Source organism: Hirsutella rhossiliensis (assembly GCF_020360975.1).
Source record: "Hirsutella rhossiliensis strain HR02 chromosome Unknown scaffold00003, whole genome shotgun sequence".
In the NCBI taxonomy this organism is placed as follows: Eukaryota; Fungi; Ascomycota; class Sordariomycetes; order Hypocreales; family Ophiocordycipitaceae; genus Hirsutella; species Hirsutella rhossiliensis.
Window position 1 is genome coordinate 1,250,278 of NW_025408669.1, and position 27,366 is coordinate 1,277,643.

The 27,366-nt window shown below is 58.1% G+C and overlaps 9 protein-coding genes across 9 annotated transcripts; 5 read left to right on the plus strand and 4 right to left on the minus strand.

Moving 5' to 3' along the window:
- Nucleotides 1–1,447: 1,447 nt before the first annotated feature.
- HRG_02907 (Atg28p-like protein) lies at nucleotides 1,448–2,677 on the plus strand (the record flags this gene model as incomplete). Its single annotated transcript, XM_044861378.1, has 1 exon — nucleotides 1,448–2,677. One exon carries the CDS (start codon nucleotides 1,448–1,450, stop codon nucleotides 2,675–2,677), a length of 1,230 nt encoding a protein of 409 aa, XP_044722404.1.
- Nucleotides 2,678–3,263: 586 nt separating this feature from the next.
- On the minus strand, nucleotides 3,264–3,832 carry HRG_02908 (uncharacterized protein; the record flags this gene model as incomplete). The annotated part of the gene is made up of 4 exons (XM_044861379.1): nucleotides 3,264–3,408; nucleotides 3,490–3,532; nucleotides 3,593–3,668; nucleotides 3,827–3,832. The coding sequence occupies 4 exons, from the start codon at nucleotides 3,830–3,832 to the stop codon at nucleotides 3,264–3,266; spliced, it is 270 nt and encodes an 89-aa protein (XP_044722405.1).
- Nucleotides 3,833–5,334: 1,502 nt separating this feature from the next.
- HRG_02909 (pyruvate kinase, barrel domain-containing protein) lies at nucleotides 5,335–7,077 on the plus strand (the record flags this gene model as incomplete). Its single annotated transcript, XM_044861380.1, has 2 exons — nucleotides 5,335–5,789; nucleotides 5,910–7,077. The coding sequence occupies 2 exons, from the start codon at nucleotides 5,335–5,337 to the stop codon at nucleotides 7,075–7,077; spliced, it is 1,623 nt and encodes a 540-aa protein (XP_044722406.1).
- Nucleotides 7,078–7,598: 521 nt separating this feature from the next.
- Nucleotides 7,599–9,409, plus strand: HRG_02910 (kinase; the record flags this gene model as incomplete). The annotated part of the gene is made up of 4 exons (XM_044861381.1): nucleotides 7,599–7,645; nucleotides 7,725–9,193; nucleotides 9,248–9,286; nucleotides 9,396–9,409. 4 exons carry the CDS (start codon nucleotides 7,599–7,601, stop codon nucleotides 9,407–9,409), a joined length of 1,569 nt encoding a protein of 522 aa, XP_044722407.1.
- Nucleotides 9,410–10,799: 1,390 nt separating this feature from the next.
- HRG_02911 (purine nucleoside permease (NUP) domain-containing protein) lies at nucleotides 10,800–12,295 on the minus strand (the record flags this gene model as incomplete). The annotated part of the gene is made up of 3 exons (XM_044861382.1): nucleotides 10,800–11,140; nucleotides 11,240–12,023; nucleotides 12,182–12,295. The coding sequence occupies 3 exons, from the start codon at nucleotides 12,293–12,295 to the stop codon at nucleotides 10,800–10,802; spliced, it is 1,239 nt and encodes a 412-aa protein (XP_044722408.1).
- Nucleotides 12,296–14,342: 2,047 nt separating this feature from the next.
- On the plus strand, nucleotides 14,343–18,235 carry HRG_02912 (e1-E2 ATPase domain-containing protein; the record flags this gene model as incomplete). The annotated part of the gene is made up of 3 exons (XM_044861383.1): nucleotides 14,343–16,916; nucleotides 17,015–17,634; nucleotides 17,725–18,235. 3 exons carry the CDS (start codon nucleotides 14,343–14,345, stop codon nucleotides 18,233–18,235), a joined length of 3,705 nt encoding a protein of 1,234 aa, XP_044722409.1.
- A 546-nt stretch (nucleotides 18,236–18,781) lies between these two features.
- On the minus strand, nucleotides 18,782–23,194 carry HRG_02913 (ABC transporter transmembrane domain-containing protein; the record flags this gene model as incomplete). Its single annotated transcript, XM_044861384.1, has 5 exons — nucleotides 18,782–20,881; nucleotides 21,051–21,145; nucleotides 21,214–21,883; nucleotides 21,947–22,616; nucleotides 22,686–23,194. 5 exons carry the CDS (start codon nucleotides 23,192–23,194, stop codon nucleotides 18,782–18,784), a joined length of 4,044 nt encoding a protein of 1,347 aa, XP_044722410.1.
- A 953-nt stretch (nucleotides 23,195–24,147) lies between these two features.
- HRG_02914 (polysaccharide biosynthesis domain-containing protein) lies at nucleotides 24,148–24,825 on the plus strand (the record flags this gene model as incomplete). The annotated part of the gene is made up of 4 exons (XM_044861385.1): nucleotides 24,148–24,225; nucleotides 24,284–24,593; nucleotides 24,650–24,686; nucleotides 24,759–24,825. The coding sequence occupies 4 exons, from the start codon at nucleotides 24,148–24,150 to the stop codon at nucleotides 24,823–24,825; spliced, it is 492 nt and encodes a 163-aa protein (XP_044722411.1).
- Nucleotides 24,826–25,416: 591 nt separating this feature from the next.
- HRG_02915 (major facilitator superfamily domain-containing protein) lies at nucleotides 25,417–27,311 on the minus strand (the record flags this gene model as incomplete). The annotated part of the gene is made up of 3 exons (XM_044861386.1): nucleotides 25,417–25,449; nucleotides 25,518–25,899; nucleotides 25,966–27,311. The coding sequence occupies 3 exons, from the start codon at nucleotides 27,309–27,311 to the stop codon at nucleotides 25,417–25,419; spliced, it is 1,761 nt and encodes a 586-aa protein (XP_044722412.1).
- Between the last annotated feature and the right edge of the window lie 55 nt (nucleotides 27,312–27,366).

Sequence of the window (27,366 nt, forward strand, 5' to 3'; positions counted from 1 at the left end):
GTTGCCGTCCTGAGGTACGCAGTAGAGGTCGCGGGGCTCAGTATTCTAAGTCGGGCGTCTTCAAGGGGGGGAGGCGTGGGCGAGGTCGTCGAGCTCCCTGTCGCTTGAGGGGGTTGGTCGCGCGCGAAAACGCGGGTTGGGTGGTGCTGTGGACCAAGATCTACGGTGGAACTTGGGGAACTGAGATGCACCTTGTGCCCAAGGTGCTCCGTACCTACCGTATTAAGGAATTACTATTAGCAGGGTATTAGGTTTCCAATGTATAAGGCTTCGATACAGGTAGGTAAGGTAGAACTAATGTTCTATGTACCTATCTAGGTACCAAAAACCTAGGTATCCAAGAATATGTCTTGGGGTACTACTTCACCTGGAGGCAGGTACCTGCTTATCCTCACCTAGGTAGGTACCTATGGCCTTCGCTCTCCCTCTTCCTGTGCAGACCCTAGTAGTTACACCAGGTGTCCTCGTGCGCATGCGCATTTGGCTGCGCTCATCTGCCTCTTGCTGATCGGACTGCAAATGCCACTCGGTCATTTTGCCCTCGTCCGGTTCGTGCTCTCCTCCTCGCTCGCTTCCGTATAGTTATCTAGGTATTTATTGTGTCAAGTCTAAGGACCGTCCTCAGTGGTTCTCAGAATTGCAGGCCTGATGCCATCATCGCGACAACCTCCTTAGCCATTACCATCCCCCATTTTGCACCTTTCTGGCGCCTCTCTTTCTTCTAGCTATGGAACCGACATCTCCAAAAATGGCCTCCCCCCTCTACCGCGGCGCCGGCATGGCGTCTCCCCATCGTTCCCCCGGTCAATCCCCGAGCGAATACCAACTTGAGCAGCTTGAACCTCGGCCTGACAATGCTCACCCATATCTCGACGAAAGCCCCCCGCGAGCTCGACTGAGGCGGCATGTGACACATGCGTCAAGCCGGAGCGAATCGACCAACTCCAGACACTACAGGCCCTGCTCCGCGGCTTCATCCTCAAAGCCGAGGCAGCCGCCCATGTTTACGGGTCCTCCGCCGCCGATATCCGCATCTACAATGATGAGCAACGCCGCGAGCCCGAAGTGGCCAAAAGATAGACACGGGGAAAGCTCTCGTGAGCTTCCCGGCTCCCTTGTCGACCACAGACCGGAGTCATTAGTTTCTCGAGCCTCGGATTCGGCATGGCGAGGGCTGCGGAGAAAGCAACGGGGCTTGGAGCAGGAAATCCAGCGGCTCCTTGACCTGCAGGCCACAGCCCTGGTGGCAGACGGTACAGGAAGCTCGGGCGCGAGGTCTATAGGCGACGGGTCCGGACGGAGTGAAGATGGGAGCACTACGCCTACGGGCACCTTCTCTTCCGACGCGAGTACTGGTTCTCGGCTGCCCAAGAGTCTCTATATTCCTCCTCGGTCGACGCCCGAGGGCAACGTGATCCCGGTGCGCCAGCCGGAAAAGCAGCAACGCATGGGACTGCAGGAAGTGCGCAATGGGCTCCGAGAGTCGCTTGCGGACTTGGCGGATCTCAAGCGAGAGGAAGACGCACAAGCGAAGGCGGCCCTGTCGGAGCGCAAGACAGCGCTAGCCCGACTAGATGGCCTTTGCACAAAAAGAATTGAAATATGCGACGAGCTCAAGGTTCTGGAGAACGATGACGAGGAGCCTCTGGGCCAAGAACTGCGGAAACTCGGGTCAGAGCATGATTCCCTCAACGACGAGATTCGGCAGCTGGAGGAGATGCTTGCGGGGATGCAAAACCGGCGCCGGCGGCTTAAAGAGAGGATGAACGACGTCAAGAGCAAACGGGAAGCTGGGCTCAGCGGGTACCGTGGCGCTCTCAAGGATGTAGATGCCGAGGTCAATACTCTCTTGCGCCGTCCTCCTGTTCACCCGCTAGGCCCGGAGATGCTCGACCGTGGCAAGGACGAAGGCGAGGAGGCGAGGTCAACCGGAGGATTGGACTTCATGCGACTTATCCCGCAGCGGCGCACTATCGAAATGGCAAGAGCATGGTGGGAAGCCGAGGTCGAGATTCTGGAGCAGCAACGAGCTCATATCGGCGAAGAGCAACAGGCTCTGGAGCAAGGCAGCATCGTCTGGCAAGAAGTCGTCGCCCTGGTAACCCACTTCGAGTCGAGGCTACGAGAGATTATGAAGGCTGGGACGAGCAAATCGACTCGGTCCTTCTTGGCCTTGGACGGGAAGAAGGTATCCCGGGATGATCTGATACGAAGCCAGCTTCCCATAATGGATGAGGTTGTAGCAGGGCTGGCACAGCGTATGCAAGTGGCCGAGAGCAAGCGCTGGAACCTGCTCATTTGCGCCATTGGGGCTGAGTGGGAGACGTTCAAAGAGGCCCATGACGTTCTCAAAGGCATCGTCGACGGCGCCAATGGTGGAGTCGTTGGGAATGCCGCCGGCGATCGTCCCGGGATGTCGCCTGCCGCTGATGAGTTCGGGGACGACGACCCGGTGAATCGTGAAGAGCCGGGCCGGGGCGACGTCCTTGCAGAGAGCGACAATGAAGTCCCGGCAGATCTCTTCGTCTCGCGCCTAGACGATGCAGAGCGCGTACCAGTCAAGAGTCAGTTGGACTATGCCGACGTCCGGGGCAGAAGGGACAGCGAGAACGATGTGCCCCCGGAGTTTCTAGCTGAGCACGACCACGGCAAGGACCTCCCAGTCGCGCCACCATGACCTTGTGTATGCGCATCTGGGCTGTACTGCTTGCGTGCTGTGTTGCGGTACCAGGGCAGAGCCAGGTTAGAATCAGACGTAAGATTGGGCAGAACCAAAAAAAACACCTTCTCTCTTTGACGAGCTGGTTTGACCATGTCCCGATGGCCTTTAGACTTTCCGTATAGGCGTGTGACGGCCTTGACAGACCGACACAGCTTGACGGGTCACAGAAGATGGCTCGTAGAGTTGGATTGTCTTGGGAGCATAATGGCCCGTTTTCTCAGTGTCCAGAATGCTCGGGGACGGTAGGGGGCTGATATGCCATCATTTATTTCAATATCAAGCTCTTGAATCATAATGCCAACCAGAGCGCCTCACGACTATGGGAAAAGGTGACATAAAAACAGAGAGACGAGCGGAAAACTGCGGATCGTTGCGTAGATGATTGGGCTCCGAAGCGTGAGCCATAATCATGCGGCTTTGACGAACAGACAACCTCGTCGGGCAGCCAACCGGCCAAACGATGTACAAGTGATTTCGTTCGGGGAAGGCCGCGAAATAGGTTGGTGTCATGATGCGGACACTGCGGCCGAGGGGTTGGGTCTCATCGAGTGCGCTCGAAGAAGCCGCTGGAGCCGGCGATGGCGACTGACTGGTCCATCACCCACTCACCGACGCCGAGATACTTGTCGATCCATTTCGATACTTCTTTGTTTTCACCAGCGACTTTGTCCGTCTTGAAACTAGGCCTAGGAAATGCCGCGGCAGGGCACGAGTTAGGGAGCCGGCCACAAGACACGACGAAGATGGTACTGCATCAAAAGACTCACGTCAATCCCGTCGACCGCTTCATGCCCGCAAGAAAGGCGGAGACTGGAAGGCGACGTTGTTAGTGACTGTGGGGGTCGGTCGACAGGGGGCGTGGCGACGCACGGAGAACGGCGTCGAAGGCGTAGTGTGTCAATCGTCCGACCTTTGACCAGAGTCCCAGCGTCAGCAGGTTGAGTAACTGCGAAAAATCTTAGAGAATTCGCGTAAAAAGGGGGAAATGGGTTGGGTTAGGGGGGCGTTGGGCGTGGATGAGTGCTTGAAGGCTTGCGCGCAAAAGAGGTTGGCTCGGCCTGGCTCGGCTTGCACTTGAGTGACGGAGGGAAATGGAAAACACACCACCATGATGGACGGATGTGCCAATGGATCGACGGGAACAGAGAGGTACAGAGGGAGTCGACGAGGTCTGGGAGGGAGAGGCTCTTCTTGGGGGTTTGACGGGAAAAAAGGTCACTGGCGCTTGACACCAGAGGTGAAGAAGGGAAATACGCCTTGCGGTCGGTGGTGTTGATCACGGCCTCCGGAGGAGGAAGCCACACGTTGACTCAGCACTGGACACATGGCGCAAGGTACTCCGTACCAGGTACGTACCTGCTGGCTGGCGCTGGCAACGTGCGGTTGTCGGGAGGGAGGGGCTGCAGTGACCGGTGGGTCAAGTGCCTTTGAAGTGCCGGCCTTGGGTCCCCGGCGTGCGCGATGTAATTACACACGTACTGCCTCGGTACCGTTGAGGTTGAATGGAAGCTTATTAGACGTGGCAAACGGAAACTAGGGCAATCTCATACCCTGGAAAGACATCGTCGCACAGTACTGACTCGCAGATGATCGTGGCGCAGAGCCTTGCGGTTTCCGCCTTTTATACTCCGTAGGCTGCTCCAGGACCGTGAATGCCGGGTCCATCGTAGGGGCGAGAGACGGGGGCCCATTCACGGTTACACGACTTGACGCAGCACATGCATCGGAGTCGACGACCCCTCGACCTGGATCAAAGCATCCTATCCGCTTTTTTTCTTTCTTTCGAAATACGTAGCAGCAGTAACGAGTGCCCTTAACCCGCTGCAACCGTGTGTTTCCGCTGGGTTTCAGCCCGTTTTGATGGACCAACTCGCCGAGCAAGCCAAGGAAGCATTCCCCAACTTCTCTAAGTTAGTGTTGAACCAACGGCAGTTGGCACGTCTATGCTCGGGCTTTTTCTTTAAGCACCTTGCCCTCATCCCTATTCTGACCAACGCATTGGTTGTGTAACTGGCGGACCTTGGCGGAGGAAAATAGTAGGTTGAGGGCCACAGGGGGAACACGATTGGCGACGAAATACATAAGTTAATCGGCGGACAGCTACCGGTATGTAAGCTAGACTGAGGCGGGGCAACTGCTGCCAACCCCACCACAACCACCACGCTTGGCATACATCTCTGCCGCTTCCATTTCTCCCTTTCTCTTCTCCTCTCTTCCAGTCCCGCCTCGACCTCGCGCCAATCTAGCCCAATTGCCCGTCTGCCTTGCCCACCGACGAGCTTCAGCCCCCTATTCCATACACACCAAGGCTCTTTCGCCGGTCCAAGACTTTTGGGCCAAGCTCTCAGCAGCTTCGAGGTCAGCACCCCGCTCACCCCATCTCGAGCTTCCTGATTCTCCCCCAAAGCACTCACCATCATTCCGTGCTTGTCGCTCACGAGTCCTGCCTACCTAGCTCACATCTGTCCTTGCTACTTTGCACCGAGCAATCTTTCTTCCTCCTTCCTCGCCCGCACTACTTGGCTCGATCCTTTCCCGTCGTCAGCTCGACAGCGTGCCGGTCCTCCAAGTAAGGACATTTTTCTACTTCTTTTTCGTCGTCTCAAATCAACATGGCCGACAAGCCCAACCGTTCCCGATCTTTTAGCATCATGGCCGCTGCCCAGCAGGACCACCTCAACGGTGGTGGACGCATCAACTGGCTGGCTTCGCTCAACACGGCCTTTAGCCCCGAGCGCAACTACCGCCGCTCCTCCATCATCTGCACCATAGGGCCCAAGACCAACTCGGTCGAGGCCATCAACCGCCTCCGCGATGCCGGCCTCAACGTCGTCCGCATGAATTTCTCGCACGGCTCCTACGACTACCACCAGTCCGTCATCGACCATGCTCGTGCCGCTGTCGACTGCCACCCCGGGCGACCCGTTGCCATTGCCCTCGACACCAAGGGGCCTGAGATTCGCACCGGCAACACCAAAAACGACGAAGACCTCCCCATCTCCGTCGGCAACGTCTTGAACATCACCACTGATGATAAGTTCGCCACCTCGTGCGACACCAAAAACATGTGAGTCTCTGCCGTAAAATTGAGCATAGAGTCGACGCCGGCCGACCTCCCCCCCTTTCCTCCTCTTTGGCGTGCCTCCTAAGCCGCGACTTGCTGATCACGGCAACACCCTGACCGCAGGTATGTCGACTACAAGAACATCACAAAGGTCATTCAGCCCGGTCGCATCATTTATGTCGACGACGGTGTTCTTGCATTCGACGTGCTCAGCATCAAGGACGAAAAGACCATTGAGGTCCGAGCCCGAAACAATGGCTTCATCTCATCCCGCAAGGGCGTCAATCTGCCAAACACAGATGTCGATCTCCCTGCCCTCTCGGAAAAGGACAAGGCCGACCTCAAGTTCGGCTGCAAGAACAAGGTCGATATGATCTTTGCGTCCTTTATCCGTCGCGCGCAGGACATCAAGGATATCCGTGAGGTGTTGGGCGCCGAGGGCAAAGGGATCCAGATCATTGCCAAGATCGAAAACCGCCAGGGCCTCAACAACTTCCAGGAGATCCTCAACGAGACGGACGGTGTCATGGTCGCTCGTGGAGATCTCGGCATCGAGATCCCTGCCGCCGAGGTGTTTGCGGCGCAGAAGAAGCTTATTGCTATGTGCAACATGGCCGGCAAGCCAGTCATTTGCGCCACCCAGATGCTCGAGTCGATGATCAAGAACCCGCGTCCCACCCGAGCCGAGATCAGCGACGTCGGCAATGCCATCACGGACGGAGCCGACTGCGTCATGCTTTCGGGCGAGACGGCCAAGGGGAGCTACCCTGTCGAGGCCGTTCGCGAGATGCACGAGGCCTGTCTCAAGGCCGAGAACTCGATCCCATACGTGTCTCACTTTGAGGAGCTGTGCACTCTAGTCAAGCGCCCGGTAAGCACCGTCGAGTCGTGCGCCATGGCGGCTGTCCGCGCGTCGCTCGATCTCGGAGCCGGTGGCATCATCGTCCTGTCCACTTCGGGCGAGTCGGCCAGGCTACTCTCCAAGTATCGTCCGGTGTGCCCCATCTTCATGGTGACCCGCAACGCCACAACGTCTCGTTTCGCCCACCTATATCGCGGCGTCTATCCCTTCCTATTCCCCGAGGCCAAGCCCGACTTTGAGAAGGTCAACTGGCAGGAGGACGTCGACAGGCGCATCAAGTGGGCGGTCAACCACGCCCTGCAGCTCAAGACCTTGACCATCGGCGACACCGTCGTCGTCGTGCAGGGCTGGAAGGGCGGCATGGGCAACACGAACACGCTTCGGATCGTGCAGGCTGACCCCGAGCACCTGGGGATCGGCCAACTGTGAACGGAAGGAGGATGGCAGCTAAAGGCAACGTCGGCACGTGGGAAACATGCTTTGGTGGCCTGCGTGATGGGGCGAAACCGGCCAGGGGTCCATAACAAGAAGAATATCGTACCAAAAGTCAGCAAGATTCTCTAGAACACGAGGCGCTCAACTCGATGTCTGCTTCCTACGTCCTCGTTGCCACCGTCGAACCAGGCGCGCCAAGCGTTCGCGCAGACGTCGGTCGCCAACTCGCGGGTCGCCGTGGGGAAGAGAGGGCGAACGGCCTCAACGTACTGCTTCAATGTGGGAGTCAATTGCTTTGTAGACGTTGTCGAAACGTTGCTTTAACGCCTAGGCATATAACAAGCTGCAGACCCCGATTGCTGCATGGATGACATGATGGTGTAGAGTACCTAGGTACCTGGTCTCTCCAAGAGCTTCGTCCTTCTTACTTCCGCCATCTCTCACACACGATTCGTCAAATCGCGTCCTCTCCGATCCTGGCCGCTCGTCATGTCCACCGATTTGCGGAACTCGTCATGTCGCTAATCCCCTACCACCCTCGTGAGGGTCGTGAGATTGTGCTGTGCGTCTTCAAGACCGCCAATCCCCTTGTTGTTCCTCGCGATTACCAAAGGCCATCGTGCTGACTGGCTATGACGCAGTCGCCACCACAACTCCGTCGTCGTTCGTGATCCCGATTCCCACCGCCTCGAGATCCGTCGCACCGAATGCCCGACATGTCACCAGCCTCTTGGTCATGCTTCGTCTCCCGAACGACCTCTTGACAGACATTACGACATGAGTCATGAGTATGTCAATCCAGACTATTTTCGTATGCTCCGCGCGGGGAACGAAGTCTCTGCGCCGCCAAACGGCCCTCCCAGTCCCGTCAGGAGGCTCTTCCACCCTGCGCTGGCCGGCACTCCTTCGGTGCACTCTACCCCCCCCTCTGTTACCCTCGATGAGGAAGCAGAGTTTGTCTCGAGCACCCCCGGCGTAGGCCAGGCCGAGGGGAGCAGGATACGAAGAAATGCCTTCAGCCCTGACTACTTCAAAACCTTTTTCGTCGAAGAAACTGTACTGGGCAGAGGCGGGAAAGGCGTCGTGCTGCTTGTTAGGCACGAAATTGATGGCTGCCAGCTAGGTCATTTCGCTTGCAAACGGGTCCCAGTCGGCGACGACCATGCCTGGCTGGAAAAGGTTTTGATTGAGGTTGAGCTTCTGGCCAAGCTTTCGCACCCGAACCTCGTCTCTTACCGCCACGTCTGGCTCGAGGACGTGCAGCTCACCCGATTCGGTCCCAGTGTTGCCTGTGCCTTCATCCTACAGCAATACTGCAACAGCGGGGACCTCCATCAGTACGTTGTCGGCAGCGCGCCACGTGAAGCAACCAAAGAGGAGCTCAAGGCTCGGATGCGCCGTCGCTCCAAGGGCCAGGCAGAGCCACCCCACCACCTCTCGCAGGCAAAGCCACAGCTATCTTTTGAAGACATCTACTCATTCTTCAAAGACATTACGTCTGGAGTTGCCTACCTGCACGCCGCCAACTACATCCATCGCGATCTCAAGCCTAACAACTGCCTCCTCCACCGGGAAGGTGGCATGCTGCAATGCCTCATCAGCGACTTTGGAGAGGTCCAGCCGGAGAACGTGGTGCGCAAATCCACTGGCTCCACGGGCACCATCTCCTACTGCGCCCCAGAGGTGTTGAAGATGGACGCCAATGGCCGGTACGGCAACTTCACTACAAAATCTGACATGTTCTCGCTGGGCATGATCCTCTACTTCATGTGCTTTGGTAGGCTTCCGTATCAGGGAGCCAACGCCATTCAAGAAGAGCTCGAGGATATCGAGCTGCTCCGGGCCGAAATCGTCGACTGGAAAGGATTCCAGGACGAGCGACGCGAGCGCACAGACCTGCCGCCGCGGCTGTACAAGCTGTTGAAGAAGCTGCTGGCGCTGGACCCAGCGGAGCGCCCAAGTGCAAATGAAGTCTTGATTGCTATGAAGAGCGAGACGAGCTTCGACGGCATCACAAGAGGAGACAGGACCGCGGCTACGTCATCTAGCCCACGCAGCAGCCGAGTCCAGAATCTAGACTCTCCAGCCCCCCCGGGTACTCCTGTTCCAGGTAAATGCGAATCGACGACGAGCCCGTGGTCTTTTGGATCTTACAGCTTTGCAGACCCGCGAAAGGAGCGAACACGCAGGCGAATGACTCCGCGTGAGGAATCTAGTCCATGGCCAAGGCCGGGCGACAGGGATGGCGTACCATCCACAGAACGAGACGAGGCCACGCAGACCCTTGCACAACCCAATGTCTCACATCGCAGCGGTCGTACCTTGACACAGCTGAAAAATGATGACGATGAGCCTCAAGTGGCGCGCGATAGCAATGGCCGCTCGCGGACGAGCCCCGAGGAGCCATTCTCTCCACCTCTTCTCATGGCACCTCCTCGTACTAGAGGAGGAGAGGTGCGCTATCAGATGGAACTGGCTCTGCACCGCGCCTCCACCGCTCTAGGGCTCAGATGTGATCTTGTCAGGTTTCTTGTTCGGCTAGGCATCTTCTTTATCAAGCTCGGCACCCTCGCTCGTCCGTGTTGGCCCTTGGTCGCCAGTCTTGAAGTGAGTATACCGCTGGTAATCGTGGCAGCCTTTGATTTGGGTCTTCCAAGCAGCGCTACGGGCTCTTCCCATGAGCGGCGGAGACAAGCCAGCCACGGGCTCTCTTACAACATGCGTCCTTTGTCTGCAGGCCTGGGGTCAAGCCTCATCCTTCTGGCGCTTCACTTTGCCGTGTTATGGCTCGCTCGCCGATGGAGCACTCTGTGCGTGACTGTGTCGCAGGACGAATGGCTCGAATGGTAGGCACTGGGAAGCTCAGGTTTATGGGCTCATGAGTCTGTCTCTTACAGATCGACCAGAGCACGACGCAAAACCACGGCATGCCAGCTGCCCAGGATTGAGGTAGTTGCGTGGGAGTTGTCGATCGCCAGTACCCCTTCCGCACAGGGACCACGGCTGGCTCGAGCATTGATCGAGCGTCCTTGAGGTAAGGCACCGAAAGCGAAGCATTGTATAATGATGTGGTGAGTTGGCACTTCAATTTTCATGGTTGAGGCATGCTTGCTGATGCGCGAGTTAGGATTACCGTAGAAGCAAGCCGACGAAGGCGCAGCTACTTGCCCCAAAGCGTTCAACTTATGACTGCGACAATTGCTCCGCAGGTTGCAGCACCGACTTGGCGTGAACCATACATCTACGTAGTGTTTGCGCTCTACTACAAGACGGTGGAGTGGCATGCATGTCACTCCAGATACATGGCCAGGGGCGCTGTTCTTCGTCGCTCCCTTCTCGTCTCCCCATTTGTTGATAGGTTTCAAGGACGGGTCTCAAATATGGCCCCCGAGTTTACACATTCTTTGCTGCCACCTGCTTGGTGCTTGTGCGTCAGGACGCTGGGCACTGCGCGTTCATCAAGCCGTTGCTGGCAGAGGAAGACTCGTGGGCAAGGGGGCCCCACCTCGAAGAAGAATATATATATATATATGTATATATATATATAAATAAATGACCCCCGCAGGCTTGCTTTATCGACGCAAGCCAAACGACGAGTACTAGGCGAGGCACACGGAGACGACGATTGTACGAGCATCGGTGTCCTCTCCCTACGAGCGATGGACCGCAATTGTCATCACTACTGCTGGGAACAGCCCCAAAGGTGATCAGCCAAGTCACAGCCCGCCGCCCGTCCGAAGGGCGAACCGCCCAAGCCGTCTCGTTCGCCGCTTGGCCAGGCCACCCCTACCGCCGGCCGGAGCGACGGGCTTGCCGCCGGTGACGCTGCCGAGCCCAAAGTCTGGGATGCCTCCAAGGCTGCCGAGTATGTCGCCGATATAGTTTGTGGGCACGATGCCTTGCCGAAAGACGGGGTCCCACTCGGTAACGATGCCCTTGACGATTTCGATGCCGGCGTTGTATATGTTGTCAATGGCGATGTTGAAGCCGTTTTGATCGACGGTGGCCAGGTGCTCCCAGTCAGAGACGCCGGGCGGAGGGCGATCAAAGTCGGAACCTGCGTATTCATCGGCGTCGGGTTAGGGGCCGTTGGCAATGTCCACGCGTCGACGATGATTCCTCCGGCCCCATGCAACAGTCGGTAGATTGCACTCACCTGTGCGCATGACGATGATTCTGGAAAAGTCGACGATGCTCTCGATGGCAGCTCTCACCAGGACCTCGAGCGTGGCGTTTTCTTCCTGGGCCGTCATGCAGTAGACGCCGGTGCCGTTTGTCCATGTCTCGGTCGTCTTCTCAAACACCTGGGAAAGCCTGGTGCCCGAGAAGTAGACGTCGCTGGTTGTGCAGTCGCACTTGACGACGCTGGGAGGGCGCGCGGCGGCGGCGAAGGGATTCTGACCCCTTGCCGCGTACCGGGCGCGATACTGGCGGGAGATTTGGTCGTCGGTCAGGGAGGCGCGGGAAGCCAGGGCGAGGGCGGCATCGCGCAGGCGCTCGTTGAGCTCAAAGACCTCGGTGCCGTACGTGATGCTGGGATACTCGAACGGATAGTCGCGGCCGTATGCGATGTAGCCCGTCGTCCAGTTGGCCGGCAAGGAGCGTGGGTCGATTTCATACTGCAGGGCGACCTGGACGGCGAACCGGGACAGAGCCACGCTGCCCAGGGTGGCGTGCCGGGGGTTGACGCCGGCGATGCCGGCGATGAGGAAGTAGGTCTGGCCAAGGTTGAACCTCTGCGACAGCACGAGGGCCATCATGGACGCCGCCGCGTTGACCTCCCCCTCGCCCACCGTGACCTGGCAGACGCGGCCGTCCTCGGTACATGAGACGTGCGGGAAGAGCATGGAGAGGCCGGGCGAGGCGACGGCAACGGCAGAGAGATTGCCCAGCTCGGATTCATGGAACCGCCGATGCCACGAGTCTGCCTCTGGTGTCCACTATGGTGGTTTGATGCAGGTTAGACTGGGCTGGGCCTTTCTATCCGTAGCACGTCGGGGCATGCATGCTTCGAGTGTTGCAAGAGCATGGTCCATACAACGGATGGACAGGATGGCAAGCATGGATGCAAGGAAACACGGGGGAGGGAAAGACATGCCATGGAAATAATCATGACGCGGGGCGCAATGGGGCCGCGACAGGGTGCGCTGCTGGCCGAAGCATGCCTCACGAGGTGCTGCAGCTGAAGGAGAAAAGATAGCAGCCGGGCCATGATGGATAGAATTCTCGGAGACGAACTGGACAGCCCCGCTGCATGACCTTATTCAACAAAAGAATGATACGGCTGCTCCCGACTTCCTGCTTTACACCGTTCGGCTCCTGGGTCAGGGAAGGATGAGGCCAGCTCGAGGGAGAGACAATGAGTTGGAGGAGAAGATGGCGATGGGCTTTAACTTCCTGGGCGCCTCGTTCTGATATAGATGTCGGACACGCGGCCGAGGGATGGCGCGCCACAGATCTCGCATCAATCATCTGTTGGCTTGCGCTCCCCAGGGCCGCTGAGACATGATGCAGGGCAGAGACACGGCAACTCATTGTGTACAATAGATCAGATGTTGCAATGGTTTGACCTGAGTGACGAGCCGCGAGCCGGGCCAAGAAGCAATCGGCCTCGACCGTGCCTCTCTGCTCTCCATGCACGAGCCGAGCTCTCGCAAGCAAGAGGACCAAGGCCGTCCAGGGTGACACACATCTACGTTGTCAGTGCGTGCCAACGAAGGCGAGATGTACATTCAATTTTTGTTCTGCCACGACAAGCAGCCGCGGTCGGCATCGCCGATGCTGACGGCATGTGGATTGATGCGTCTCTTGCGTGCGCATGTACTGCACAGTACGGACGAGCCTGATAATCATTGTCAATACTTGGTAGGTGGCGCACGGCAAACATGGTGCGAGCACGGATGGCGGAGCTCGTCTCAGCCAGAGGAGGAGGACTCGGCAAGCATCGGTGACGCAAGCAGGCGGATGGGAGAGTTATTTGCGAGGTTCCGTCAATATCGGCGGGAAGCCGAGGCGGCGAACACTGGATGTGCTGAATGTCGCATGCAGGGCAAGCGTTTACCCGGCAAAAACTCGGGGGCGCTTTTCGTATAGCCGTCGCATAAGTTCATTGCCGTCGGCTGCTGGGGAGGAACTCGAGGGACTTTTTTTGGCCAACAGCCTTCCTTCCCCACACTCTGGCCTGACTCTCTCTCGGGCCGATGAGTGCGGGTACTTGAGGTAGGTAGATAAAGTACTCCGTACCTGCCTTAGAAAAAGATACCTACCCCGGTATGTGTCTCGGTACGTTAGGTACCTACCTAGTACATGGGCAGAATTGTTGGTGAATTAGGTACCTAGGTACCTTCCCTATTCCCCATCAAGAAGAGACGCGTCACCAATCGTACCGACATGCGTCAACCGGCTCAATTGCCCTCGACAGACGCCGACCCTGGCTTTTGCTCCCGCGCCTCTGCAGCTGATTCTCCACCGCTCTCCAGGCTGTCAACGAGGGAACAAACAGGCTCCGGCATACGTTCCCAGACAGGACGGCCTGCAATGGCGATGCCACGGCCCAGGCGTAAGCGACCCTCTTGTACCTCGTCGCCAGTTTTCAATGCCGACTAGCGGAAAACTCCCTCTTACAGTACCATTCGACCATCGACCCTGACTGCTCGGAAACCGGGGTCTAGCGTCTCTGCCGGCTCAACCGGTTCTTGCAGTCTCCATGGTGTCTTAACATCGATCGATACGATACGGGGGCTCGTGTGTGCGCTTGGCTCGCCAGCCACGGAAGCAGCTCGCCGTTGGGCCTCGAGAGCAGAGTCTTTTGCTTGCCGAGACCATGAGCATCCTCGCGTGGCGTTGTAGCTCAGTGTCTCCTCGAAATCACGTGCGCTTGCCAAGACTTGGTAGCTGCACAGTACGTACGAATGCGGATACTTCCAACGTCGCTGACGGCCATCCGTGTTGAGTCACACAAACTTGGACCAACGGCAGCGAGGAGCCTCCACACCCCCATGTAGCTCTAGTGGCTCGAGTCTCTTGGCTCTTTCAAGTCTCATCCAGTAAGGATACCACGGCTCATATATCGTGCAGGCTGACCTCCCAGACCATGGCCGTTGTACGACATCACTACTCCAACTTTCCATCCGCCCACCCTGCCGCCTACTCCTCGCCTCCTTCCGTCCCACAGGCGAGACGAGCCCGACGAGCCCAGCCTCGAGCGCCGCTCTCCTCCCGCCTCCACCATCGCGAAGCGGCGCACGGGGCTTCTTTTCATGGATACCATTACGCCCACGACAATCCCGCGCCGTGGCCAAGATGAACTTGTCCCGGTCCACAATGGCCGCCCTCTGACCGCCGACCTGGGCGACGACTCGCCGCCGCCCGCCAACAAATTCGCCTTCACCCCGACCCAGCTGCACACCCTCCTCACCTTTCGCAGCCTCGCAGCTCTCGATGCCTTCGGTGGCCTATGCGGGCTCGCTGCGGGTCTCCGCACTGATGTCACCGCTGGCCTCGGCGCCGACGAGACTGATATCGATGGCCTAGTCTCTTTCGACGAAGCCGTCGCCGCTGGCCGCGAGAGCCGCGCCCCAGTCCTTCAAGCCACCGGCCCTCCGTCATCGTCTCCCGCTCCCCACGCGATACGCCGGGGCGACGCCGCCGCCGCCGCCGACCAGCGTCGCTTCGCCGACCGGAAGCGCATCTTTGGCACCAACCAGCTACCTCGACGCCGCCACAAATCGTTCCTCAAGCTCATGTGGGTCGCCTTCAACGACAAGCTTCTCATTCTCCTCACCATTACTGCCGCCGTCTCCGTCGCCATTGGCATCTACCGCTCCGTCAGCGCCGATTTCGGCACGTCCAACATCGAGTGGGTGGATGGCGTAACCGTCATCGTGGCCATCATCGCCATTGTCCTGGCTAGCGCCGCCAACGACTGGCAGCAGAATCACAAGTTCGAAAAGCTCAACGAGCGCAAGAAGCAGCGCGAGGTCACCGTCGTTCGTTCCGGCAGGGCCCAGCGGATATGGATGCACGACGTCCTCGTTGGCGACGTCATGTATATTGAGGCTGGCGAGGTGCTGGCCGTCGACGGCATCCTTATCCAAGCTTCCGGGCTGCACATCGACGAGTCTCCCGTCTCGGGCGAGTCTGCCCCCGTCCACAAGACCATTCCCGACGACCACAACGCCTCGCATGCCGCCCTCGCCGACCCCTTCATTCTGAGCGGCACCACCGTCACATGTGGTGTCGGTCGCTATCTCGTCACTTCGGTCGGTGCCAACTCGACCTATGGGCGCACTCTCATGTCCCTGCGCGAGGATGTCCAGGAGACGCCCCTCCAGGCGAAGCTTGGCCGTCTGGGCAAGCAGCTCATCATCTTCGGCGCCGTTGCCGGTGCCATCTTCTTCGTCGTTCTCACCATCCGCTACCTGGTCAATCTCAAGCACATGAACCAAGGGGGGCCGCCCAAAAAGGCTGCCGTCTTCTTCCAAAACGTCATCATTTCCATCACTGTCGTCGTCATCGCCGTCCCCGAGGGTTTGGCTCTCAACGTCACCGTCGCCCTGGCGTTTGCGACCAAGCGGATGCTCAAGGACAACAACCTGGTTCGACTCATCCGCTCGTGCGAGATTATGGGGAACGTCACCTGCGTCTGTTCTGATAAAACAGGCACCCTGACGCAGAACAAGATGACGGTTGTCGCGGGCCGGGTCGGGCTCGATTGCAGCTTTGACGATATGGAGACGGTGGCGGTCGGTGTCGGCCAGTCTGCGCCCAACTCGACTGTCATTCGAGGCGACACATCGGCTCGACTCGCCTCGTCGCTGTCCAGCGAGGTCAAGGATCTCATCAAGGATAGCATGGCCCTTAATTCCACCGCCTTCGAGAGCGACGAGACGGCCGGGTCGGGCTACTTTGGCTCCAGCACCGAGATGGCACTGCTCAAATTCAGCCGAGACCGCCTCGGGTTGGGCCTGTTGAGTGTGGAACGGGCTAACAACCCGATAGTGACCATGCTCCCCTTCCAGTCTTCACGGAAGTGGATGGCTGCTCTTGTCAAGCTGCCCGACGAGAGGTACAGGCTGCTCGTCAAGGGAGCGGCCGAGGTCGTTTTCGAGTTCTGCGCCTATGTCATGGACGACCCAACAGACGACCTCACCGCTCGTCGACTCTCGGAAGAAGACAGAACTGGTGTTCGCCTTACAACTCAGAACTATGCCGACAACATGCTGCGGCCGGTGGCCATTGCGTTTCGGGATTTCGACGCCTCCGAGGTCTTTGAGTTTGAGGACGACGATCCTGCCGCCGTCAATCTGGAATGGCTGGCCTCGGGCCTGGTCTTTATTGGTGTTTTCGGTATTCAAGACCCTCTGCGCCTCGAAGTTGTCGAATCGGTCCGCAAGTGTCAGGAAGCTGGCGTGTTTGTCCGTATGGTTACGGGCGATAACTTCCTGACGGCCAAGGCTATTGCTGCCGAGTGCGGCATCTACACGGCTGGCGGCGTAGCCATGGATGGTCCTACATTCCGGAAACTTTCTCCGTCTCAACTTGACGCTGTGATTCCGCGTCTGCAAGTTCTGGCGAGGACCAGCCCGGAGGATAAGCTCCTCTTGGTCTCGCACCTCAAGGAGATGAAGGAGACGGTGGCCGTCACCGGTGACGGCACCAACGACGCGCTAGCCCTCAAAGCTGCCGACGTCGGCCTTGCCATGGGCATCCAGGGGACCGAGGTGGCCAAGGAAGCTGCCTCGATTATCCTTCTCGACGATAACTTCGCATCCATTGTCAAGGCGTTGAGCTGGGGCCGCACCGTCAACGACGCAGTCAAGAAGTTTTGCCAGGTAAGTAGACGTCTCATGCCTTTGGTTTCCATCAGTTGGTGGACTCCACAGGCGAATTGCAAAGAGAGCGCAGAATCTGACTCGGTGCGGTGCTGCAGTTTCAATTCACCATCAACATCACCGCGAGTATTCTCACCATCTCGGTCCTTGTCGGCGAGCCCATATTCACCGTGGTGCAACTCCTCTGGATCAACCTCATCATGGACATTTTTGCTTCGCTTGGACTCGCAACCGATCTCCCGTCGCCCGAATTCCTCAAGCGCAAGCCCGAACCGCGAAACTCGCCCATCATCAGCATCACCATGTGGAAAATGATTCTCGGCCAAGCCATCTACCAGCTTGCCGTGGTGTTCACAGTTCATTACGCCGGATGGGACATCTTCAACCCCGATACCAAATTCGAGGCTGAGGTATTGCAGACGCTAGTGTTCAACATATACGTCTGGATGCAGTTTTTTAACCAACACAACTGCCGTAGGGTAGATAACAAGCTTGACATCTGGTACCAAAGCGTGCTGCGCAACCCCTGGTTCATCGGGGTGCAGCTCTTGACAATGGCAGGTCAGCTTGCCATCATATTCAAGGGAGGGGAGGCATTCGACACGGTGCCCTTGACAGGGGCGCAATGGGGATGGAGCTTGCTTTTCGGCCTGCTCACCATACCGCTCGGGGCCCTGCTTCGTCAGGTGCCGGACCGCTATGTGCTGGCGCTTTTCCGGTTCTTCGCGCGTATTTTTCAAACCTTGACGAGACCGTTGCGGCGTCTATGGGCATGCTTTTCGTCTTGTTCGTGGTCGCGACCTCGCAGACGCATCGAATCCAGCGGAAGGCGCCACGAATTGGGGAATGTGTCACCGCAGACCACTGGAAGTTTTCCGAGTCAGGGCCCCAAGAACTCGTTGTCTGTGGGAAGCGAGGGCTGCGAGGAGCCACGTCGAGATCGGACGGCCCCTGGTTCTGCCACAGAAGTGTCTGAAAACACGGAGAGCAAAATTGATTTGCAGGTCATGATTGACGCAGCCAAGATTGGGAGGTCAATCGGCACAGACAAGCTGGAACTGCACCCAGAGACGCTCAAGGATGATCCCATCCTAGGCACGAGGAGCGACGTTACCCTGCCGCCGAGCCAAGATCCGGCCCTGCAGATGCTCATGCCCACGGGCGAAGAGGACGAGGGCCGGCCGAGACGACGGAGAGGGCGCGAAAGAGCGGTTTGGGTGGAACCAAGCCGTCCCGGGCAACAGCCCGGGCAATATGCCGGACAACAGAGGAAGAAAGGCCTCTCTCTGGAGGGGTTTCTCAGGTCGAAGAGGAGGTAATGGCCGATGCGCTCATAGTTTCGATGCTACCCGGACACTTGCTCTCGCCGGGGACAGAACGGGAGTGGTGAGCCACTGACGAGCAGCGGCACGACGCCGACACAAAGGGAGGTGGAAAAGTTTGTATAGCACCGGGGCCCCTATTATGACTGCATGACGACTTTCTTCGACGCACATATAGAGATACCTCATCACATAAATAATTGGTGTTATAATTGCCATCACCTAAAAGCAGTTCAAACACAGCGATTCTCACTCGCGATCGGGGTGCCTCGGCTTCCCTTTCCCCGTGCGTCGGGGGGACTCAATGAGTAACTAAGCACCCTGTTCTTCACAAGAAGAGCGACGGTCAAGTATGCTGCCGTTCCTAATCTTCCTACCATCGTAATTCATCAAATAGCCAAAAAAAAAGGTTCGGCGCTGTTCCCGCCTCAGATGGAGGCCTCGCACACGCAGCTCTGTTCTATTGTACACTTTCCTTACACGCACACGTCACGCCCCCCGACGGCCAGCACCTCGCAGTGCTTTTCATGAGTCCGTCCTCGGCTACTTGCAGTCGTCGACATTGCACTCGTTGTCTCCCGCCCACTGTCCGCCGCTGATGAGATCTAAGAAGGGCCCTTTCTTCCGGGCAAGCGCCTGGTAGCTGCCCTCGTCGACCTTGATGCCGTTGCTCAGCACAATGAGCCTGTCCGCCAGCCGCATCACGTCGCGGCTGTGCGTGACCAAGACCACGGCCATGCCGCCCGGCAACGTCCGGGTCTGTTGGACCAGCCGCGTGATTGTCCGGCGCACCGTCTGCGAGCTGTCTGCGTCGAGGGCGCTGGTCGGCTCATCCATGACAAGAAGTCGGGGCTGCCGGACGAGCGCTCGCGCGATGCTCAACCGCTGAGCCTGCCCGCCGGAAAGAGCGAGCCCGCCGTCTCCGACAACGGTGTTGTAACCCTCGGGCAAGGAGGCGATGAAGTCGTGTAGTCCTGCTGCTTGTGCCGCCTGTGCAATGCTCGCGATGTGACGATGTGGTGAGTCTTCGGCGAGCCCGTACGCAATGTTTTCGGTTATAGTGGCGGGGAAGAGAAATGGAGACTGGGGAACGTAGGCCATCGTGGAGCGAAGGTGCTGCAGGTCGACGTTTGAGCACGAGACTCCCGCGAAGCTGAGAGGCGGAGCATTGGCAGGATCTGACGGCTCGGGGGCCGCGTGCAAGCCGAGCAGCAGGGAGACAAGAGTCGACTTGCCGCAGCCAGATTGGCCGACAATGACTGTGCATTCTCCCGACACAATCCCGAGCGAGACTCCGTTGAGGACTGGGTCCGTGGCTCGACGGGGGTATGAAAAGGTCAGATCATGCATTCGTAAAGGAAGAGGACTGTCAAGCTCCGTTGCCGCTTGTCCCTGCCGAGGACGATCCAAAGGCAAGTTTGCATATCCGAGCAAAGGGGCGGCTGCGGCTTGTGCCATCGTGAGTTGAGGAATGCCGTTGAGAATCTCAGATGAAGTGCCGATGCTAAACAGCAGCAGGTTGACGACCTGCACCACGCTCGCGACATCGGCGTGGGTGTCCTGGGCTAGCAGGCTGGTGCTGTAGTAGAAGACGAGGGCCGTGAGGGCATAGCTCATGGATTGATACAGGCCAAACAGCCAGCTGGTGTGTTTTGCTCGCCTCATGCCAAGACGCAACGTATGTTTTGCACATTGTCGGTACCTCTGGGCGAAGTGTGCCTCCAGGGTCAAGGCTCGGACAACGCGGAGGTTGAGGAGAATCTCGGTCAAGGCGGCGCTGCAGTCTTCTGCGCCCTCATTGCATTTGCTCTCCCACTCGCTGCTGACAGAGGCATAGCCCTTGACTGTGGCGAAGACGACAGGCAGAGGTGCCAGGGCCACTAGAGTCAGCCTCCACGAAGTGGCCAGAGCCCACAAGAGCGATATGGACATGATGGTGGTCACGACGACGACGATGGGAACGAATCGGCCGACAATGTTTCGCATCTCTTCCGCATTTCTCTCAAGACGCTCGTTGATGCGACCGGGCGAGTGATTTGTCCCGTCAAACCACGACTTGGGCTGCTGCATAATCCTGGCGAGTGCCTGGACGCGAATGCCATCAACCCAGGCTTGGCCGACATTCTCCAGAAGGTAGCGACTGCCACCCGTGCAGAGACCGTCAGTGACGGCGACTACAACGAGACAGATTGCCCATTTCTGGCCCTCCGCAGCCTTTTCACCAGACGACCACATGACACCCATCAGCTGTGCCAAGCAGTAGGCAAAGGCCGGGGTTGACACGGCTCCGATGAGACAGACCATGAGCCCGAGAACAAGAAGCAGTCTGTCAAATTGTCCCAGGGTCGGCCAAAGCGTAGCCAAGATTGACAGGAGAGAAGCTTTCTCCGCCGGCTTTTGGCTCGCCAAGGGAGGGTTGGCGCTTTCCAGGGCTCTGGCCCTCAGACGCAGCCTTGGTATGTTTTCTCGCCGCTCGGCAGCCCCAAAGATGAAGTCGACGTCGTCTTCTCCAGAGGTATCTGATGGGTCTTCTTCTAGGCTGGTCTCGATATTGGTTGGGCATCCCTTCTGATCATCTGGCTCCCTTTCCGGTGCCGGAAAGAACTTGTTATTGATGAAGGCGGAAAAGCGCCGCCTCTCTGCCTCAAAAAACACAGTCGCCCTATCTCCTGATGCAGGCCGATGAGAAGAAATGGGACGTTTAATTATCTCTTGCAGCTTCGTTTTCAATGCGTGCGCTGCATCAACCCCGAGAGATGCTTTATTAGCCGGTCCGGGTTGAGGTATTAGGCTGCTAAAAACATGGCCGCACAGGCCCTGGGATGAAGGCCGTGATAGGCAGGTCGCGTCCGTACGCGGCGTGTTGGTGCAGCTGGTAGGACGAAAGAACGAGATCCTTCTGATCTTCTGGGCCGAGGATCCCACGAGGCCCTTGGCTGGAGAGTTTGGCGTCGGAAAGATGCTATCGCGCAGGCCAGGAAGATCTCGTTTGAACCCCTCTCGAACCACGGATGCATTATCCATGACGTACACATATTCGTCGTCGTCGATGTTGGAGGTGTCGTGGGTTATGATAATGGTCGTCTTGTCTCTTCGCCACTCTCTGATGGCGTCCATGACCAGTGCCCGACCTACTTGGTCGAGGCCGCTGGTGATCTCGTCGAGAATGAGAATTGTCGGATTCCTCAGTCGCGCTCGAGCGAGGGCAACCTTTTGCTTCTGCCCACCGCTCAGTTCGAAGCCTCGAGGCCCGACCTGGGTATCGAGACCTTGGGGAAGGCTGGCAAGCGTTGACTGCAAAAGTGCTGCCTGGCAGGCGCCGAGGACTTCTTTCAAGGTAGCCTTTTCAGGGCTCGGATTTCCGAGAGCAATGTTGTTGAATAATGAATCGCTGAAAAGAATGCTTGACTGCTGTACCAGGGTAATGTTCTCGCGGACCCAGTTGTCGTCGAGCAGTTCAAGGGGCCGCCCGTCGATGAGGATTTGCCCGGCCAGGGGCTCATACAACTTGGCCAAGAGGCTGCCCACGGTGCTTTTCCCAGATCCGCTTTTACCGACAAGAAAGGTGGTCTGTCCCGCCGGAAAGGCAAAGGAAGACGTGTCGAGAACTGTCGTTGCCGGATTGGAAGGATATGCAAAGCTCACCTGCAGTCGTGTTAGCTGAGTCGGCTGAAGAACGCTGACGGGGACGGGGTCCCAAACACACACACTATTAAGCTGCACGTCGCCAACACAGTGCTCCAGTCGGGTGGTCCGAGGGGCCGTATCGACGAGCGCCTTGGATCTCGAGGTCTCTGGTTTCGCGGCGATTGACGACAGAAAGCTTCCCGCCGACATGCCTTTTGAAAGTACAAGCCAGTGAGGAACCAACGCTTCGATGCCCTGAAAAGCAGCCAAAGTCGAGTAAAAAGTCGTAACGACATGGCCAGGCGGAAGCCCATCCCTGACCAAGATGCTGCCATACCAGAACCCAAGCACAAACATTGCGACGACCCAGAAGGCAATGTATCCCATCTGGGTCGAGTTGCATCGGGCTTGCACCAGGTAGTGCCTTCTTGCCCATCTGAGAGCGTTGCGGTAGTGCCGCAGTTCTCTGTCGAAGCCATTAAAGACCTTGACAAGGTCGATGGCGGTGACGGACGCCGTGGTGAGCCTCGTGGCCTTTTCCAGATGGGCCTTTTGCGCTCGAATGGCTGGTTCGAGCTGTCGAGTGGCGAGAGACAGGACAATGAGAGATAGCGGCAGGGTGGCGAGTAACACCAGAGTTATCCTCCACGAGTAGTACAGCGCAATGATGAGAGAGGCACACGAAGTCAGAGCATCGCAAACCAAGAAGCCAAAGATTTGTGAGGTCGCGGCTTGGAGCTCGCGTGTCTGTCTACAGCGCGCGTCAGCTATGAGTGTCTCAATGAGGCACGGCAAGGGGAGGGAACGCATGATGGCTCACGTTTGTATTCTGACGAGAAGGCCAGATGTCCCCTGGTCTAACATGTCGAACCAGGCTAGATCCCGGGTGAGCAGGGATTGGAAGACGCGGCAACGAGCACTGTCGGCCTGAAGCTCTCCGAAGAGAGTCCACAGTGCCAGAAAGGCGGCGTTGGCAAGCCAGTTGCCCAGGCCAAGGCCGACCAGAACCAGGCACCATCTGGAGACAGCCTCGAGAGCATTGGGACCGGATCGGAGCCCGTTGCCGCGGTCGGCAACGATGTCAAAGATGCGGCCGAGGAAGATGGCCAAGGCAGTTCGCAGGGCAGCGGTGGCTCCCGATGCCACGATTGCCGCGAGGAGGACTCGGACATGTGTACGCTGGGTGAAGGCAAAGAGGCTGCCCCAGGAAGACTTGGCATGCCCGGACTGGGCATGGGCCGAGCCGGGACAAGTCGAGGCGAGATCCGCAGAGCTTGAAGCCTTGAGCTGAGAGCATGCGGTGACGGATTCCTTTGATTCTGACTTCATCGCCTGATGAGGGCGACTGAGAGCGCCGTGAAGCGAACCGAATGACAAGAGAGGAGCAAAGGATGCAGGCCTTGTCCGGTTCTCGCAGTGCCTGCCCACGCTGGTGGGCAGGGGAAATACAGAGCCGTATGTCCATGGCAGTTGGCGCGGTGCCCGCACTCGAACAATGCTAAGGGATCAAGAGGCCAGGTTTATACTTGGATTGTCGAGCTGACCATTGTCTTGATATTGTTCTCTGCTTGCCCACTGTTGACACAGGAGCGCATCTACCCACGCACGGCCTCCACCCCACCCCACCTTGGCTTCGGCGCCTGTCCCCCAGGTAAAGCGAGAAGAAGAAGGGCGCGAACAAATGATCTTGTTGCGGCTCCAGGTCGGCAGCCGACGAGCCGCTCAGCTCTACGGGCTGAGGATCACGTTGCCATAGGCGGAGGAGTCGTTTCTTGGTGGCCGGCCCCTTCTTTCGCCAACCGAGGCCTTGATACCGAGCCTCGCCGCATTGATGAATGATGTCGACTCAGCGGTGATCAATCGCATGCAATCACACGAGTGTTGTGTTGGTAGGACCATCGCTTCCTTACCGCCCAGGAACATTGCGGCCCAATCGCCTGTTGGCTGAGGCGGAGAAGTAAAGCGACATGCAGGGAGGGAGAAGTGTGACGAGAGGCCATCGGCTTGACTGATGCACACCCGAGCACTCTGTCGCTTGTTGTTGGAAGTGACGCGTAGTCGCCTCGCAAAGGACGTCAATACAGTGTTTTGACACAGTATTGTTATATTTCACGCACGGGGACTATCCCGGTGCGTCAGAGCACCCCCCTGCCCCGCGGTTTATCTGGGCGAAATTTCGTACCAACTTATTGCAGTGCAGAGTGCAGACATAGCCCTGGCGAAAAGACGACTTCTCTGCGCAGCGACGCTGTGTTTCAATGCGCCAGATCTCCCATAGCAACATGGATCCAATGGAGAGCTTGTCGACGGGCCCCGTACCCAAAGACTTCAAGGCCGAGGATGCCGGAAACATGGAGGAGGTGCGTCGAGTTGCAAGACCCAACCTGACTGGCGGCTGACCAACGGTTCGCGGTGCAGATAGAGAAGCAGTTCGCCGTGAAGGTCGTCAAGCACATGCAGACGTACTGGTCCATCCTCGAGAAGGTCAAGGGCTCGACCATCCGGCTGACCAAGATGGACGACGACATATACAACCACCTCAAAGAGGCCTTTCCCAACTTCGACCCCGCTGCTACCATTGACGAGGACGAAATGAAGAGCAAGACAGGCAAGGAGCGCTGGAGGACCTTTATGATGACATACGAAAAGAAAGTCGACGACTACAACTTTGGCACCATGGTCCGAAACAGCCCCAAGGTCGAGTACGAGGAGAACACCACCATCTTTGGTAGGATGAATACCAGTTGTCCGAGCTGTGCCCATGTCCTGACGCCTCATCCGCAGTCCCCAGAATGCAGTTCTACGCTATCGAGATTGCCAGGTGCTTTTGCCTCGCCCCATTCACTCTCTATCCCGTGTTGTGAGATGGCGCTTGCTGACGCGGCAGCCACAGAAACAAGAACGGTTTGAACGACTGGATCTACGAGCAGGCGCAGGTACAAGCTGCCAGTTCAAAGTAGCTGCGACCGGAAGCGTCCATTGTGAGCAACGACACCCGGATTCAGATCTCGACCGATGCAATATCAACGCCCGAGCCGCCGATGGTCGTCCAGGCTTGTCCGCGCTCCCACCAGGGAGAGCCAGCGAGTCGCTGCAAAACGAATCGAATGCGCTTACGGGTGACAATAATTCTCTCGAGACGCAGTCCCGTCCTTGGCCGTCTCATCACGTGAGGCCCGGCATCGACCCCGACGGCACAGGGAGGTTTAAGAGAGGCGTGTAGGAAGTCGAGTCAAGAGGAGCTCCTAATCGTCCGTCTTCACCTGGACACACATAGCGCATGCACCTGTTCAAGACTTGCCATTTTATCTTGGGCTATGTATGCCATAGGTGACGAACGCAGCTTGTCGCGAGCCGAGTAATGGTGTCAAGGCCACTGCTTTGCGAAGAAACTCAAAGCTCCGTCATGAGAGTAACATGTGCCATGATCAAGTACAGCTGTTCCGGAGAATCATGCCACACCGTCATCTGACGGTCAAGGCTGGTTGCGCGCAACATGTCCACGCGGAACATGTGCGTCTGGCGAATTTCGAGGCATCTCTACTGGTGGCCTAAACAGCCACCTTATTTCTGCAGAGACTGTCCTGAGAGTTAGACGTCATCTCTCCACTCGTTGGAGAAGCCAGGTCCGGCTTCTTTGCGCTGAACTTACGGTTGCGAATCTGCTCCTGGTCCGGACCGATTCCCCGAAAAAGACCAGCACCCACGGCGTAATGGTCAGCACCGTCGCGATGCCTCCCAGGAGGCCGCCCGCGCCCCTGAGCCCCAGATTGCTGAATAAGGCTCTGGTCAGCAGGGGAAAGCCCCCGCCGACAATATTCCTGCAGCAGCTTTGCGCAGCCAGGGCGGATGAGGCGTAGGCGCCGTATGCGTCGGCCAGGTAGTTGAAGGTGGCGAGGTAGACGGAGTAGATGCCGCAGGTGGCGAAGCCCAGGCCGACGGCCTCTGCATACCCGTCCATGTATCGTGGGCACATGAAGGCGCCAAAGAGGCCGGCGGGGAGGAACATGGCGGTGACGCAGGCAAAGTAGAGCCTAGCCTCGGGCGATTCTGGGGGCAGCCTGCGTCTCAGCAAGGCCCAGAACTTGGAGTCGCTGTACCGGAAGCCGTCGTCGTGGGCCCTCCACTGTGGATGCTGCAAGAGCTGCTGCTGCGCGATGCTCACGACCGTCGCGACGGCGCCCGCCACAATCATGGCCACGTATACGCGGCCCGCCTTGTCCAGATCCGTCTCGTACAGAAAGGGGACGACGGAAAAGGACAAGTACAGGATGCCCCAGGAGAAGGCGGCCCAAAGCGAGAAGCAGAAGACGATGGGCTCTGTGAACAGCATGTGGAACGGTCGCTGGATGGACAGTGTCATCATCTTGCGCACAGGGGGTCGCTGCTCGTCCTCCCTGACCAGCCATCGAATCCGCCGCAACTGACTCTGTGGAGTGTCGCCGCCGCCCTCTCCCCCGAGCGTGGCGTCGCTCAAGCCATCCGAGGTATTGATGGCCATGCTCGCAGGGCCCAATGTCCACAGGCCATAGGTGCCTTGACCTTCCAGCTCGGCATACCACTTATTCAAAAGCTGTGCCCTTTTCGTCAGCAGCACCGACGCCCGGCTCTCCTTGCACAGGACGAAGATGGCTACCACCAAGACTGCGTCCATGATGACCTGGTGCCAAAACACCCACTTCCACGCCAGCGTTGGATTGCTGATGCTTTGGACCAACGCCGTCGCCACCAACGGGCCTGCCCCTGTGCCGGTCAACACGGCGCAGCTAAACAGAGCCATGGGGGTGTTCCTGTCCTTGTTGTCCCACAGGTCGGCAATGACGCCACCGACGACGGCACTAAAGACCGAGGCTCCGACCCCAGTGAGCAAGCGAGCGACCAACATGCCGGTGGCGTTGGGCATGAAGGAACAAGCAACTTGGGAGACAACAAAGACGATTCCGGCAGCGACGAAGACGGGGAAGCGGCCCCAGATCTCGGAGATGGGTGCCAGGGCCATGGGGGCAATGGCGAAGCCAAGGCAGAAGGTGGTGATGCCCACCAAGATGACGAGGCGGCTTGTACCGAAGTCTTGGGCCATGACGGCCGCAGGCGGCGAGTAGGACCCGGCTGCGTAGGCCGTGAGAAAGGTTGCGGTGCAGGACATGGCGAGGAGGACGTATTTCCGCACGGGGCTCCATGTGAGCGGCGAGTCGAGGCGCCTCAGGTCGGGGCAGGGCGGCGGTTGTTGGCCGTGCTCAGCCGCTGGCAATGTGGGCAGAAGGGTGTCGAATGTGAGGTACAGATATGAAATGGGACTGTGGGCATCCAGGCTCGCCGGTGCCGGCCTGGTCCGACCCTTCTCGCTTCGCACGTCTGGTCGAGCGCGGCTCCAAGACTCGGACCGATCCGATTCGGCGCCCGTGTCACGAGTCGACGCCCCATGGTGTCGCTGCGCCTTTACCATTGGGGGCTTTTTGACAGCGTCCCATGTCCTCCTGCCTGACATTGAGAGAGCAAGG